Source organism: Phyllopteryx taeniolatus, chromosome 22 (genome assembly GCF_024500385.1).
Source record: "Phyllopteryx taeniolatus isolate TA_2022b chromosome 22, UOR_Ptae_1.2, whole genome shotgun sequence".
Classification (NCBI taxonomy): domain Eukaryota; kingdom Metazoa; phylum Chordata; class Actinopteri; order Syngnathiformes; family Syngnathidae; genus Phyllopteryx; species Phyllopteryx taeniolatus.
The window spans coordinates 10449839-10462658 of record NC_084523.1 but is presented as its reverse complement, the minus strand read 5'-3'; the positions used below and the strand labels follow the sequence as shown (position 1 = coordinate 10462658).

Here is a 12820-nt window from a genome sequence, read left to right as displayed (position 1 = left end):
ATCTCTAAAGTATTGATGCTAGATCTTATTTAATATTTCATGACTATAGGGTTGCGTGCCCACAGGTGGCGTCTTGTTGGGGTTTTCGGGGAAACCATGCATCCGCACGGCTTGTTCACAATGAGTGGAACTGCCGACAGCCACGTAAACATTTTGACAAAAATGTTGCCCACAAATCCCCTTAAACGACCCAAAACTGTGTCAAGCTAATGCAAGGCGACGCCGGCAATGGAGACAACATGGCGTACGTTAACTATGTGATACGCTACACTGTACGCCGTGTTCAAAGAGTTTCCAGACTTTTCTCTGAAAAATTCCACGAGGTCGACACCGCCTCGCCTTTTTGGCCTGCTAGCAAGTAGCATTTGCACTTTGAAAGAAATGAAAACAAATAAACGTCAACATTTTCATTTATTGACGTCCAATCAGAAGACAGGAAAGCACAGGAAGCAGGCCCAGGAAATGATCTACTACTTCTTGTTTCCTTCACCTCACGTTTTCATCAACAGTTCCTCGTTAATTAGCATTTTGAAGTGAAACGGGTACAAATTCTTTCGTTACTTGTGTGTGCTTTTAGTCTGGGAACCCCTGAAAGGACTCTTTAGGATCGGACAAAACAATTACAACAATGCTAATCACACACACACACACACACACACACGCAGGCGCGCAAAAGACGAGTGTATAGAAGCAGGCAAAAGAGTGACGACAGTTTTTCATGTATGGCTCAATTGTTTTCAACACGCATTTGTATCAGAAGTGGAAAGTTCCAAAAGTTCCACTAAAGTTCCAGAGTTCCAAACCAGTTGAAATCCTGTTCCAAAACGAGCTCGGATCCAATTTCTAACCGGTCCTGAACCAATTCTGATCCAGTTCCAAACAAGCATGATGACCTGCTTCCATTACTGCGTCATTCCTCTTTCATGTTGACAACGAAACCAGTCCAGTTCTGCCGTTGCCGTGGTGATGCAGGTGATGCGTGCTCTTAAGGTTCCGGTGGACATTTTAGTCAAGTTGGACGGAACCTCCTTCCTCCCTTCCTTTGCTCATCCTTCAGATGTAAATATGAGGTCACACAAAGCTCATTGGCTGGGAGAGGCTCGGTGGGCGGGGTTTGATTTCTTTTTTTTTTCCGTACAGACACACCAGTTAAGGAAATAAAATACTTCCACATGAGGGAGATAAAATGCATGCTTTTATTTTGAAGAGCTGCCAATCTCTTCCTCGCGTGACTAATAAGTTTGCGACCGCTCTTCATTACAAAAAACAACAACAAAAAAACGTTAAAAAAAAAGGTTGTACTGTTAGCGGCTAGCAGCTAACAGTTAACTGACCTGACCGCCACTGCTTGCTTGTTTTTTTGTTTTGGGGGGGACAGAAAGTGAGAATTTTGAGAGCGGTGGGCGATGCGGCCAATCACGTGTCGTTGACCTGTCACTTCAGCGGCGGGGCGGGGCGGGGCGGGGAGATTTGCGCAGTCATTGGGAGCAAGGCCGCCGGTGGAGGCGGCGCCAGCGCACGTTGCCCGCCACAACCTCCAGTGCCCGCGCCAACGCAGGCCCAATCAGTTCAGATCCACTTTTGAAGACTTCCAAACCATTTTTGAACCAGGTTGTAATCAGTTCTGATCCAGTTTCAAAACAGCTTGACCCAGTTTGTCATCCATTCTGCTCCAGTTTATATACTGATTTGGATCCTGTTTCGATCCATTTCCAAACCAGTGTGGCCTAGTTTGTAATCCTTTCTGCTTCAGTTCCTAACCAATTCGGATAAAGTTTCAATCAGATCTGATCCAGTTCAGAACCAGATTGATCCTATTTGTAGTCAGTACCGGTTTTGAACCAGTTTGAATCTTGTTTTGAACTAGTTTCGTTTTGGCTCATATTCCAAAACCAGTTCAGATCCAATCACGAGTCAGTTCTGATCCCATTTTCAACTTGTTCAAAACCATTTTTAATGCAGTTTCTAAGCCGTTCTGATCCAGTTCTGAACCAATTTTAGAGAGTTTGTAATAAGTTGCGCACGAGCTTGGAACCAGTTCAAATCCCGTTCCATCATTTTGGGAGGTTTGGACAGCCACCGTATGAGTTTGGAATGAATTTTGAGAGCAGCGAGTCCGTGTTGTTGACCTATAAGCTTAGCGGTGGGCGGGGCTGGGAGCTTTGCGCAGCCATTGGTAGAAGTGTCGCCGGTGGAGGCGGTGCCAGCGCACGTTGCCCTCCACGACCTCCAGTGCCCGCGCTAATGCAGGCCCCGCCCCCACTCCGTTTGATTGGATGAAGTCCTTCAGCTGCGGGGAAAAGCCGGGCGAAAGGGTTAGCGAGCGACGTGGACGGCGGGAGATCAACGTGCGCCGCGCCATCGGTACCTCGTAGAGCTCCGCGTCCGTGTTGAGGAACTCGGTCACGCCGTTGATCAGCCTGGAGTTCATGAAGAGCGCCTCGCCGTACCTACGGCGCCGGGACACGCACGTTAGACACGGACACGGCGAGGTCACGTGCGGCACGCGGGCAATCTGATCTCACCGCGCGTTGAGGACGTCCCACTTATCGCGGAAGAATCTCCACGCCAGGTTCCTGCCTCGAGGGTTTCGGCCCACGTGAACGACGACGTCGATGGCGTCCTGCTCGGCCACCAGGTCGGACGTCAGCGACAAGTTTAGCAACCTGACGAACGCAAAGCGCAAAGTCGCGTCATCCGTCGGCTGACACTTCCTGTATGTTACTTCCTGTTTACTCCTAGTGTTGAATGACTTCCTGTGTGCTATTATGTGTTCACAGCGTCCTGGTTGCTAGTTCCTCCTCCTTCCTCTTGCGTGTGCATGTGTGTGTGTGCGTGTGCGCGTGTGTGTGTTCTCCTGTGATCACAGAACACTTGGACGAAAATCAATTGTTGGCGACCATGTATCAGATGTGTTACACATGCCGGCACGCACGCACACCTGTTGAGCAGGAAGGTGTTGTCGGAGCACGTGAGCGCCTCCAGCAGGATCTTCTTCTCGGAGATGGCGTTGGACGAGTGGAACTTCATCCAGATGAACTCCCACACGTCCTCGTCCATCAGACTTACACCCGTGCAGTAAATCACGTCGCGGATATTGGGAGGGATCCTACACGGGCAAACGGGCGCGCGCAGTTCATGTGGCAGCTGGTTCAGCCACCTCACGCTTAAGTGACAATTTGGGTCAACTACACGCTCACGCACGCACACACTTCTTGCATTATGAATGATTCAGGCCAGTGATCATTCGGGACATCCAGAGAGTGAATGCGTGTTTTTCATGAACTTTAAATCGACACACACATTCCACACGCACGCACGCACGCTGATGTAGCTCTGGGTGCATTAAGAACTTTAACTATTCACTTCTAAACACACACATGCACACACACAGTAGTAGCCGCATCGTGTACCTGTTCTTGTTGCTGGAAATCCAGTCTGAGATGTACCCGACGGCCTGGCGGTGGCACTGTTTGTTTCCAAAGCTACATGCTAACATGATTAGCTCCCGCTGCAGCTCCCTGACCACACCAGCAGAGAGCGTGTGAGTGGAATAGGTGTGGACAACAGGCGTGTGCGTGGGCGTGTGCGTGCGCATGTTACTCGGTCTGGTAGGACGCCCGCAGGACGCTGCCGTCGCCGTTAGCCGCGTTGCTAGGCCAGCCCATCTGATGGTAGCGCGACGCCACTTGCTTCAGCACGTAGTCCTGCCACACACACACACACACACACACACACACAAAGACTCACGCAAACAAACACACAAATAAAAACACACAGACTCATCCAAATACACACACATTCACATACAAACATGGACAAACAAACACACACGCAAAGACACAAAGTTGAGTAGGAGCTCCCGTGATTGGCTGCCACGTGAGCGATTGACAGGCGTGCGTGCGTGCGCGTATGGCTTACGCTGAAGAGCGCGTAGTCGTCAGTGCGGTCGAGCAGCTTGTCGAGCTGGTAGAGCGCCCGGCTGGCGGCGTGCCACGGCAGGAAGGCCGCCTCCTCGGCCAGGTAGCCGATCAGCTGCAGCGGGACGCCCTGGGGGAGGTAACCCGCCCTGCGTGCGGCACAGCGCATCGTCAGGCAGCCACTAGAGGGCGTACGTGCATGATACCGTATGTAGGGGCTTGATGTACGATGTTTACGTCCTTCGTTGATGATGACATCACTTATGCGACATCTATTTGGACAGGAAGTTTGCTGTTTTGTTTTGGGGTTATTTGTGTGTGTGTATTTTCTCCATTGGAGGGCGTACATATATGTGACTTTTCTTCATTTGTGTGTTATTCTTTTTATATTCGCGCATTTCCTTCAAATGTGTTTTGCCATTTGTGTGTGTGTGCGTGTGTTTTCTTTGTGTTGCAAATGTGTGTTTTTGGTTTTCATTTTTGTGGCTGTGTTTTCTTCACTGTGCGCATGCGTGTGTCCCCCCACGATAAAGACGTCAAGGAGAAAGTTGGCGTGTAAACGGCACGAGAGCGTCCGGTCGGATGGCGTGGCGTCCTCTGTGCATTCATTAACATTTATTCACCTCCCAGCGGCCCCGCCCCCTTGCTCATGAATATTAACGAGGCCAGTCGCTTCAGGCGCAGCCGATGTTCAGCACGGCGACCGATCACGCTGTCGCTTAACTTCCGTCCCTCGTCTTTCCATCGTGCGCCTCGTTTCCATTCCCATCACGCACCTGGCCTGACGCGCATGGTCATAATCGACCGTAACGGTCGCCACAGTAACCGCATCCACGCAGACCTGCCTGTTTGTGTGCAGCCGACGCGCGCCGTGATCGCGCATTAACGAGCTTCTTAGCACGCACTTTATTGTTTGGCCGTTAGCAAGGCTCAGTGGATCACAGATAGCGCGTTTGTGTGTGTGTATACACAGTATGTGTGTGTGAGCGCGGGTGCATGTGTGTGCGTCTGTGTGTGAGCTCACCTGGCAAGGTTGAAGGCGTCATCAATGAGTCCGGCGCGGTTGCCAACGGAGATGACCTGTGTCACAAGGTCACATGATGTCACATGGTCACGTGATGTCACAAGGTCACATATCACACGGGGGTACCTGAGGGTTGGTGCGGAGCTGCTGAATCAGCAACTTCCAGTTTTGGAGGTCGTAGTTGACGCGGAAGTATCCCGTCTGGTTGATGTTGCCTAGCAACCAGGTCTCGTCGTCCATCTCGCTCACCCTGTGAGTTTCTGGGACGCCCAACCCGAGATCCAATCAAACATTCAAAGACATTCTGCCACATCTCAGAGCATCCGTGGACATTTGCGTTCTCGGGGGAAACATCCAATCCGCTCCATGCGGAATGTCACGTGACCAAACCCAGAAAGCAGCTTTTTGGACTTCCTGCGTACGCTACGCTAACAAGCACGACTACAGGTTTGAAGCCCAAGGTATATTTAAAATATTCTTTCTGGCTGGTGTCTTTGGACAAAATGAAATACTTGTTTGTATATTATTTCTTTACAGTGTACAAATATGATATGATGCCACGTGCTTGCTAACGCTGACAGCAGACAATCAGGTGTTTGTAGGCAAATACCGGTCTTGTTGTGGATCCAGATGAGCCTCTCGGAACACACCCAGGACCCGTTTCCCATGGCAACCGTCAACGGCACCTGCCACTGTAAACTGCTGACACACACACACATACTGGCATCATCAGAATCAGAATCCTCTTTATTTGCCAAGTATGTCCAAAAAACACACAAGGAATTTGTGTCCGGTAGTCGGAGCCGCTCTAGTACGACAACTGACAGAGAACACTTCGGAGACATAAAGACAGTCACTGAGCAATAAAGGGTTAATAGTTATCTGGTAATGCCGGTACATTTTTTTGGGACAATTGTGCAAAGGGTGCCGAGATTTCAAGGAGTGTACGCAGTTTAAAGTGACTGGTCGCGCCATAATCTGGGACTGTTGATTGTGCAAATGTTGCAGATACTCCTCAGTCAGTGTGCAAGTGGAGCAGATGCTACTCTGGCGTGAGTGGCCAGTATTGGTCAACAACAGATCTGCAAATAGTGCAGCGTGGCGAGGCGACTACAGTGAGTGCACGAGTCGTGTATCATTGGCCCCGCACAAATGTGACAACCAACTCAAGTCCAAAAATTGCCAGCGCGTTGTAATAGAATTGTCGGTAAGACGCCGCTGGAATGTCACCTCATTCTTCCAGTTCAAATGAAATCAAACATGTACACACAAAATAAACATTCCACTGTGTGTGTGTGTGTCAGTCACGATGTCAATACGAGATGAATTATTGAGTTGCCAGGCGGCCATATTGACCCACTGCCGCCCGCAGTGCTGCGAAGATCATCTTTCTCCACCCTAAATGCGCAATTGTGGTGCAATGGCCTCCATCGAGTGCGTGCGCGCGCGCGCGCGCATGAAGGTGCGCAAGGTCATTGTGGAGCTCAGGTTCAAGCTCAACCCAGCACTTTTCTTGCTTGTGCAATAGCACATCATATCTCAAATCTAATGGGGGCAATCCTTGCACGTGCAAAATGCCTTTTTCACAAAATCAAAATAAAAGCCATCTTGCTTGTTCATGATACCGTTGCGCACCGACATCCACACGACACCACCTCAAAAATGATGTTCAAGCGCTAATTTGACACACAATTATTAGCTTAGCTTTGCGGCTGAGCGGTTCCTTCTGTACTGAACCACGACAGCCATCACGTTTGAACAAAACGGGCCGACTCGCATGGACTGTATCTGACTTCACTATTTTCACTCGTCTCCAAAAACATCCCGACTTTCAATCTCGAGGCGACACGATGCCACACGGCTCCCGCAGTGTGAGTTGTATATGAGGGGCCGTTCGGGACATCATTCAGGATGAGCTCTCACGCTTACTATTCAAATGCTCCCACGCAAACTACTGAAAGGCTTTCATAAACACGACTCAAACACTCTCACACGCACGGGTCTTGCTCTCATGAGGGTGAGATGTCATAAAACGACACAACTTCACACCGGAATGCAGGACACGTGACCTTGCGGTGCTTTCATTCGATTGGTCGACTCACCTGCTGTTGCCCCTCCCATCCTGCCCATACAGGAAATGCTCCTGGCTGACGGTGATGTAACGCGTGGCGAAACGCTCCGATCGGTTCTTGCTGATGGTGACGACGGGGTATCCCATTTGCAGAGTCCACCTGTCCATCACGGCGCCGATGTCGATGCCCTGCCCCTCTGAGCGCATGGCCTGCGCACAACGTGAAAGTCAAAATGAAAATTTCGTGCGATGAAATGTCTCAGCGGCGATTCGGAGATGAACGAGCTCGTCGTCTGACGTCTAATTGGCAGCACTAACGAAGTTAAAAAGTCATCTGGGAGCGTTTTTGTCTTCTGTGAGGAAAACAACGGCGGTCCGGCCATCACGTTGCCATGGCGACAAGCTGTCTTGTCTCGTCCGCACCGAGAAGCTTCGTTGGGGCTGCTTCGTTAAATAAAGGAGAGCGCTCTCGCTGCTCGCCTCCTGCCGCCACAACAGACACTTGGCGTCGTACCTCAGACAGTTTCCTCCACAGGTCGTCGCGCGCCGCGTTGCCGTACATGTGACTCAGCAGATAATCCTGCAGACAAGAAACACACGTGACAAACAACAACAGCAACAGGTCTCATGACATCATTCTGCAAACAAAGTGTCATCAAAAAAATCATGACTGGGATAATAATCCAGGAGAGGAAAGAAAGAACGGAACTCATCAAATAATCTCACAAAACAACAACAACACGGCACAGGCGATAATCTCGGACAGAAACAGCAAAGGACTCAATCAAATGCAAAGCCCCAAAATGACTCCATTTTGGGGCTCATCAAATAATCCTGTGGACAGCATGTGACGCACGGCACGGCAATAATGTCATCCTGTCGTCCCTTTACGATTTGTCGCACAATCCTGGAACGCGTCACATGACTGATCAGCTCATTCTGTAATCCGCAAATGATTCGTCGAAACATTCTGTCTCTCATCAAGTCTTCCGAATCAAATCATAACGCACTCCGCATATCGCAAACGATCCTACAAACAATACTTGATTCAACAAATAATCCTGGAAACGGACTCATGAATTTCGCGCTTCACGTTTTGCGGCTTCAGTGCTGCGCGGGTTTTTCCAAAACATTGAGAGAAAAAAATGAACTCAAAACAATACAGCCATAACGGGGACAAATCAGCTTTCGCGGGGGGTTCCGGTCCCCATTAACCGCGAAAAACGAGGGAACACTGTCATCCTGTCGTCTGCATGCGACTCCTCCGATACAAACGAACACATTCAAAAGTCAATTCTAGCCGCTTTAAAAGCGGATTTGGCACTCGTTCGTGGGCGCACGGGAGACGTCGGCACTCAGCCGCCACGAATAATGCGGCGAGCGCGCGACAGAGTCAGGCTCGCTTTCACGCGGTCGACATCCGAAGTCAACCGAGATCCGAGATTCGCTCATTTCTTCCCGCGCGGGTCATCGATGCGCGTGACGAGGAGACTTACATTCAGTCCTTTCCGGAAGAGTCTCTGTCCCATCACGTTGGCCAGCATCCGGATCAGCGCTGCCCCCTGCGGGACACGCAAACCTTTCAAAACACAGCTATTGAAATCATCCAAAATCCACCCGTTTTCGAGACAGCGTCCTCATTCGTCGCAGGAAAAAGTGAGCTACACCCTGGACAGGTCGCCAGCCAATAGAAAGACAAACCATCAGGGCACATATCACCTCATCGCCTTAGAAAAGGGAGTCCCACAGGGTTCAATTTTAGGACCACTTTTCTTTTTATCAGTAAATAATAATCAATCAAATGACAGGACAACAAAAATGTTTTTTGGGTGTACTTTTTTGTATGCGATCCAGTCGAAAACACGGTGGATGTCGGCGGCGTCCTGCACCTCCTGCGAGATGGCGTGAGAGGAGCTCAGGCCATCCAGCAGCATGACCTCGTGGAGGACGTCCGTCAGGAAGCGTTGCTTCTCCTGCAAAGCACAAAATCAACGGCAGAAATAAGTGTTCGCGACAAGCGCGCCCCCCCCCCCCCCCCTCCCAAACGAAGCCACTGATCTTTCATGAGCGAGCGCCGTCCGTCGCAGACAAATCAGGCTAAATCCTGGCGCGCGTGGCCCCGGCTAATTAGCGGTTACAGTAGCGATTTCCTTCTAATGAATGTCACACTTAATCAGCCACACACATTTTTTGGACTATTTGACTTTTGCTGTTTTTTTGCTGCTAATCAACTTAATGAAGAGCAACTTTTCTCGTGAAAAGCATCAGCTGGGATCAGACTAATTCAGGCCTCGCTGAGATTTACTGGATTTACTTTAATGAACCTACTGCGGTTACGTCAAACATAAAAGTTTCAATCGGTGAGCAACAAGCTGCTTGATTTTTAATGCGACAATTCCAAAATAAAATCTGCGATAAGAAGTATCTGAACATGAAATGTATATTTCTTTTCGTTCCCGTCGACGGGCTGAGACCAACACCTGGATGCAGCCTGCCAGCGCGTGCTCCACAATGAATTGGAATTAGCTGTTGTTAGTTGTACGCCATGTTTGGATGAGAACGCTTGATGGAAAAAGAACACTCATTAGTCCGGACGCTAATTGAGCAGCAGAGTGTGGCAGATGGGTCCTCACGCGTGCGCGTGCGTGTGCGCGAATGCGTGCGGTCGCGAGGCCGCACGCATTCACAGATGGACGGAGCAGACTATTTCCCGGAGCAGCTGCGAAATAGCGGTCGGTCGCCCTCTTTGACCTTCACAAACACCAAGTGACAATTATTTATTTGTTGATATGATTGATTTGGCTGTTTATTGATTTCAAAGGGAACGAACACCAGTCCAATAGCTGTGTCAATGCGCCGAAGTTAGCATAGACAGTGCTGCCTTGAGATACGAGTGCCTTGACTTGCGAGTTTTGGAGATACGAGCCATCCCTTGGTGATTCTTCGTTTTTGTCTTGAGATAAGAGCAACAATTTGAGCTATGAGTGAGCTTCACTGCTAGACGGCGTGAGGAGGGAAAACAAACAAACAAAAAGCAGAACAACAACAACATCCAGCCACCACTAATTCCCATTCGTTTCTTTGCATTGGCAGGACAATCCATTAGGTACAGTGGGGTTTTCCATCTTTGCAGGTTATGCGCACAGCAAATATTCAAACTGTGCGTTTTGATACAGTACAATACTCCTGTTGAGTGCAATTTTGCTTTTGGAAAATACATTTTCAAATGTGGGTGTTCTTTTGGGGGCCGGCGCAGACGAATTGCATTTGCATTCATTTCAATACTGTTCCATTTTTCCGTCCTCCGATTGGTCGGTTAGCGCAAAAGTGTTCGACTCGAAGAACGTGTTGCAAGTAAATGTCCCGCAAGCGGTCCACTTCATCACCATCCATATTCATAATTGGACAAACACTTTGTCTGACTCTTGAGTGAAGCAGCCATGCGGACAACAAACACACTCAAAGTCACTTTGGCAAAGGCTACCTTGCTTTCTGCGTGAGTGTGTGTGTGTGTGTGTGTGTGTGTGTTCTTCACTGCACTGGATGCAAGAAAGCTCAATATTGCGCTTGAATGTCAACTTTGTTGCTATGAGGCCTGCGAACGCAGGAGGGGACGAAAGGAGGACGTTCTTGAGACAAATCGATTGTGTGTGTCGATGTGCGAATGCCCGGGAGACGGATGTCCCGGGTACGGGTGCCATGTGTGTGAGATCGAATGGCCACTTTCGAGAGCACACTCACCATGTTCCACTTCGGGAAGAGGAAGTCGGTGCCGACGTACTCGAAGTAGTGAGCGAAGCCTTCCTTCAACCACACGTCTTCCCACCACACCGGCGTCACCAGGTCGCCGAACCACTAACACGCGCGCAAATGACATCACGGGACACTTGTTACACATCAGGTGCTACTTATTTCACATCCTGTTACATGATACGTAATCCTTGCTACACCCCATGTCACAAAAGTTACACGTAACTATAATTGTTACGGGTGATGCATTGTGCGACACGTGACAAGAAATGATTTCACAGCGGTTGCCCGTCCTTCCAAATAATTGAGGTCTTGTGTGAATGTGGCGGGCACAACCCGACAACACGTTGATTTGACTTCGCTGAATTAATTACGCAGGCAAATGCAGGGAGATGAAAGGAGGAAGGTGGAGGTGGCGCCACCTTCCTCCTGCGCTTTCATTTCTTCCTCCGCTCCAGCAACAAAAGACATTTTGATGAAGGGCCTGGCGGCCGGCTGACCTCGTTCGTATTCATGAGCGCCGCGTGCAGCCGACAACACGTAACGAGGAGCGCTTGGCAAACACTGGACCGAATTCAGCCGCCCCTCACACACAAAAACAGCAGCAGCAGCAGCACTCCACACCTACAGGGGGCAGCACAGCGCGACAGTAGCAGGACATGTGAGAAAACCGCCGAACCGACTTACGATTCCATCTTTGAAATGCGTCCTTCAATCCGGTACATGGCAAGCGACTTCCGCATTCGGCAAAACGGGAAAAAGCGCTTCCTCCCGGTTGTTGTGAATGGCGAAGGGGATTGTGACCAAGCAAACACGGGAACTGCTAACGTCTACAATGGCGTCGTTAAACACCCGATGTCACCACAGAGGACAAGAGACGGTGTTTAGGCTTCCTCCGTGTTTACATACATCACATCATCTGGAATTTGCTTCACTAAATCATACGCATGTATTTGACTTTTGTCCAAAGAAAAGAAAACAACATTTTTGCAAGTTTGGCATCAAACCGTAGTCACGATCGTTAGCGTAGCGTACGCAGGAAGTCGGCTCGCCCCGTTTTCCGCCTCGAGACTTCCTCGGAGATCGGCCATCGACACCTACGAGCAGATGCGTCTGTGTGCGTGTGCGTGTTTCAATCAAACTGACAGCCGCTGGAGCGAGAATCAGGAAGACAGATCGGCTGCCTTTACACAAAAACACACACACACACACACACACTCTCAGCAGAAAAAAAAAACAAAAAACCCCGATGCCAGTGACATGATCAACCGGACCAGGTTCCACAACACTTGTAAGAACCACTTTCAAAGGCAAAAGGTAAGCAGAGCTGCAGAGCTGCAGCGCTGACGCAGATTAGCATTAGCACTAGCTTCCGATAATAATCTTCTTGCAACGGTGGGCTAACATCCCAAAACATGTTCGCTTCAATCAAGAAGTCCTAAATTGTCCTGAGGTCTTATGTGGTCCGTACGTGCCGTGTGATCGGCTGGCGACAGAACCCAACTCAATTCTTTCCATCTCGTTGTTTGCCCGCACGCTTACGTCACGCGCCGACATGCCAGTGTTCGTCACCGTTGATCGTCTTTTGTATAAAAACATCAACAAACAAAAATAAAAAATGTCAAGAAATCGAATTTGTTTGATTGATTACAGTGACTCAAATTCAAGATTTGCGTACCAAAAACAAAGCAAAACCGCTCATTTTCCGTGCCCATCTGAAGCATTTTATACGTTGCGAGGCAAATTCCATCATGCGAGCTCTGCGTCGCACATCCTGTCAAAAGTCAGACCTTCAAAATAAAAGCATGCAGTACAATTACATGGCAAATGGCTAATTGAACAGTTGCACTCAAACAAGCACAAAATCCTTTGAGCGCAAGCCTGGGTCTCCATCACGCGCGGTGAAACGTTATACTGCCGTGCTTTTATTTGGAAGGCCTGACTTTTGACAGGATGTGTGCGCTCCCAACTTGTCCGATACGCCATCAAGAGTCTTCGAAAAAGGGAAAAGTCACGTGACATTTTTATTGTATCCACTTTATCAGTGATTTCTAT

At 49.4% G+C, this 12820-nt stretch overlaps 1 protein-coding gene across 8 annotated transcripts in view; it reads right to left on the bottom strand.

Annotated features, from left to right (window-relative positions):
- Positions 1-392: 392 nt before the first annotated feature.
- Positions 393-12820, bottom strand: part of LOC133471785 (thyrotropin-releasing hormone-degrading ectoenzyme-like) — a 29163-nt gene continuing 16735 nt past the window's right edge. For 4 of the 8 annotated variants that reach the window (XM_061761715.1, XM_061761714.1, XM_061761721.1 and 1 more), the window contains 15 exons: positions 10757-10870; positions 8851-8988; positions 8512-8577; positions 7530-7595; positions 7047-7225; positions 5555-5646; positions 5071-5204; positions 4945-5000; positions 3922-4192; positions 3604-3707; positions 3414-3521; positions 2942-3109; positions 2526-2666; positions 2369-2450; positions 393-2290 (listed from right to left, as the gene is read on the bottom strand). In XM_061761715.1, coding sequence (XP_061617699.1) covers positions 2138-2290; positions 2369-2450; positions 2526-2666; positions 2942-3109; positions 3414-3521; positions 3604-3707; positions 3922-4192; positions 4945-5000; positions 5071-5204; positions 5555-5646; positions 7047-7225; positions 7530-7595; positions 8512-8577; positions 8851-8988; positions 10757-10870 — 1872 coding nt within the window. In that variant the 3' untranslated portion in view covers positions 393-2137. The remainder of the gene's footprint in view (positions 2291-2368; positions 2451-2525; positions 2667-2941; positions 3110-3413; positions 3522-3603; positions 3708-3921; positions 4193-4944; positions 5001-5070; positions 5205-5554; positions 5647-7046; positions 7226-7529; positions 7596-8511; positions 8578-8850; positions 8989-10756; positions 10871-12820) is intronic. The other 4 variants (XM_061761717.1, XM_061761718.1, XM_061761719.1 and 1 more) reach the window with 4 other exon arrangements.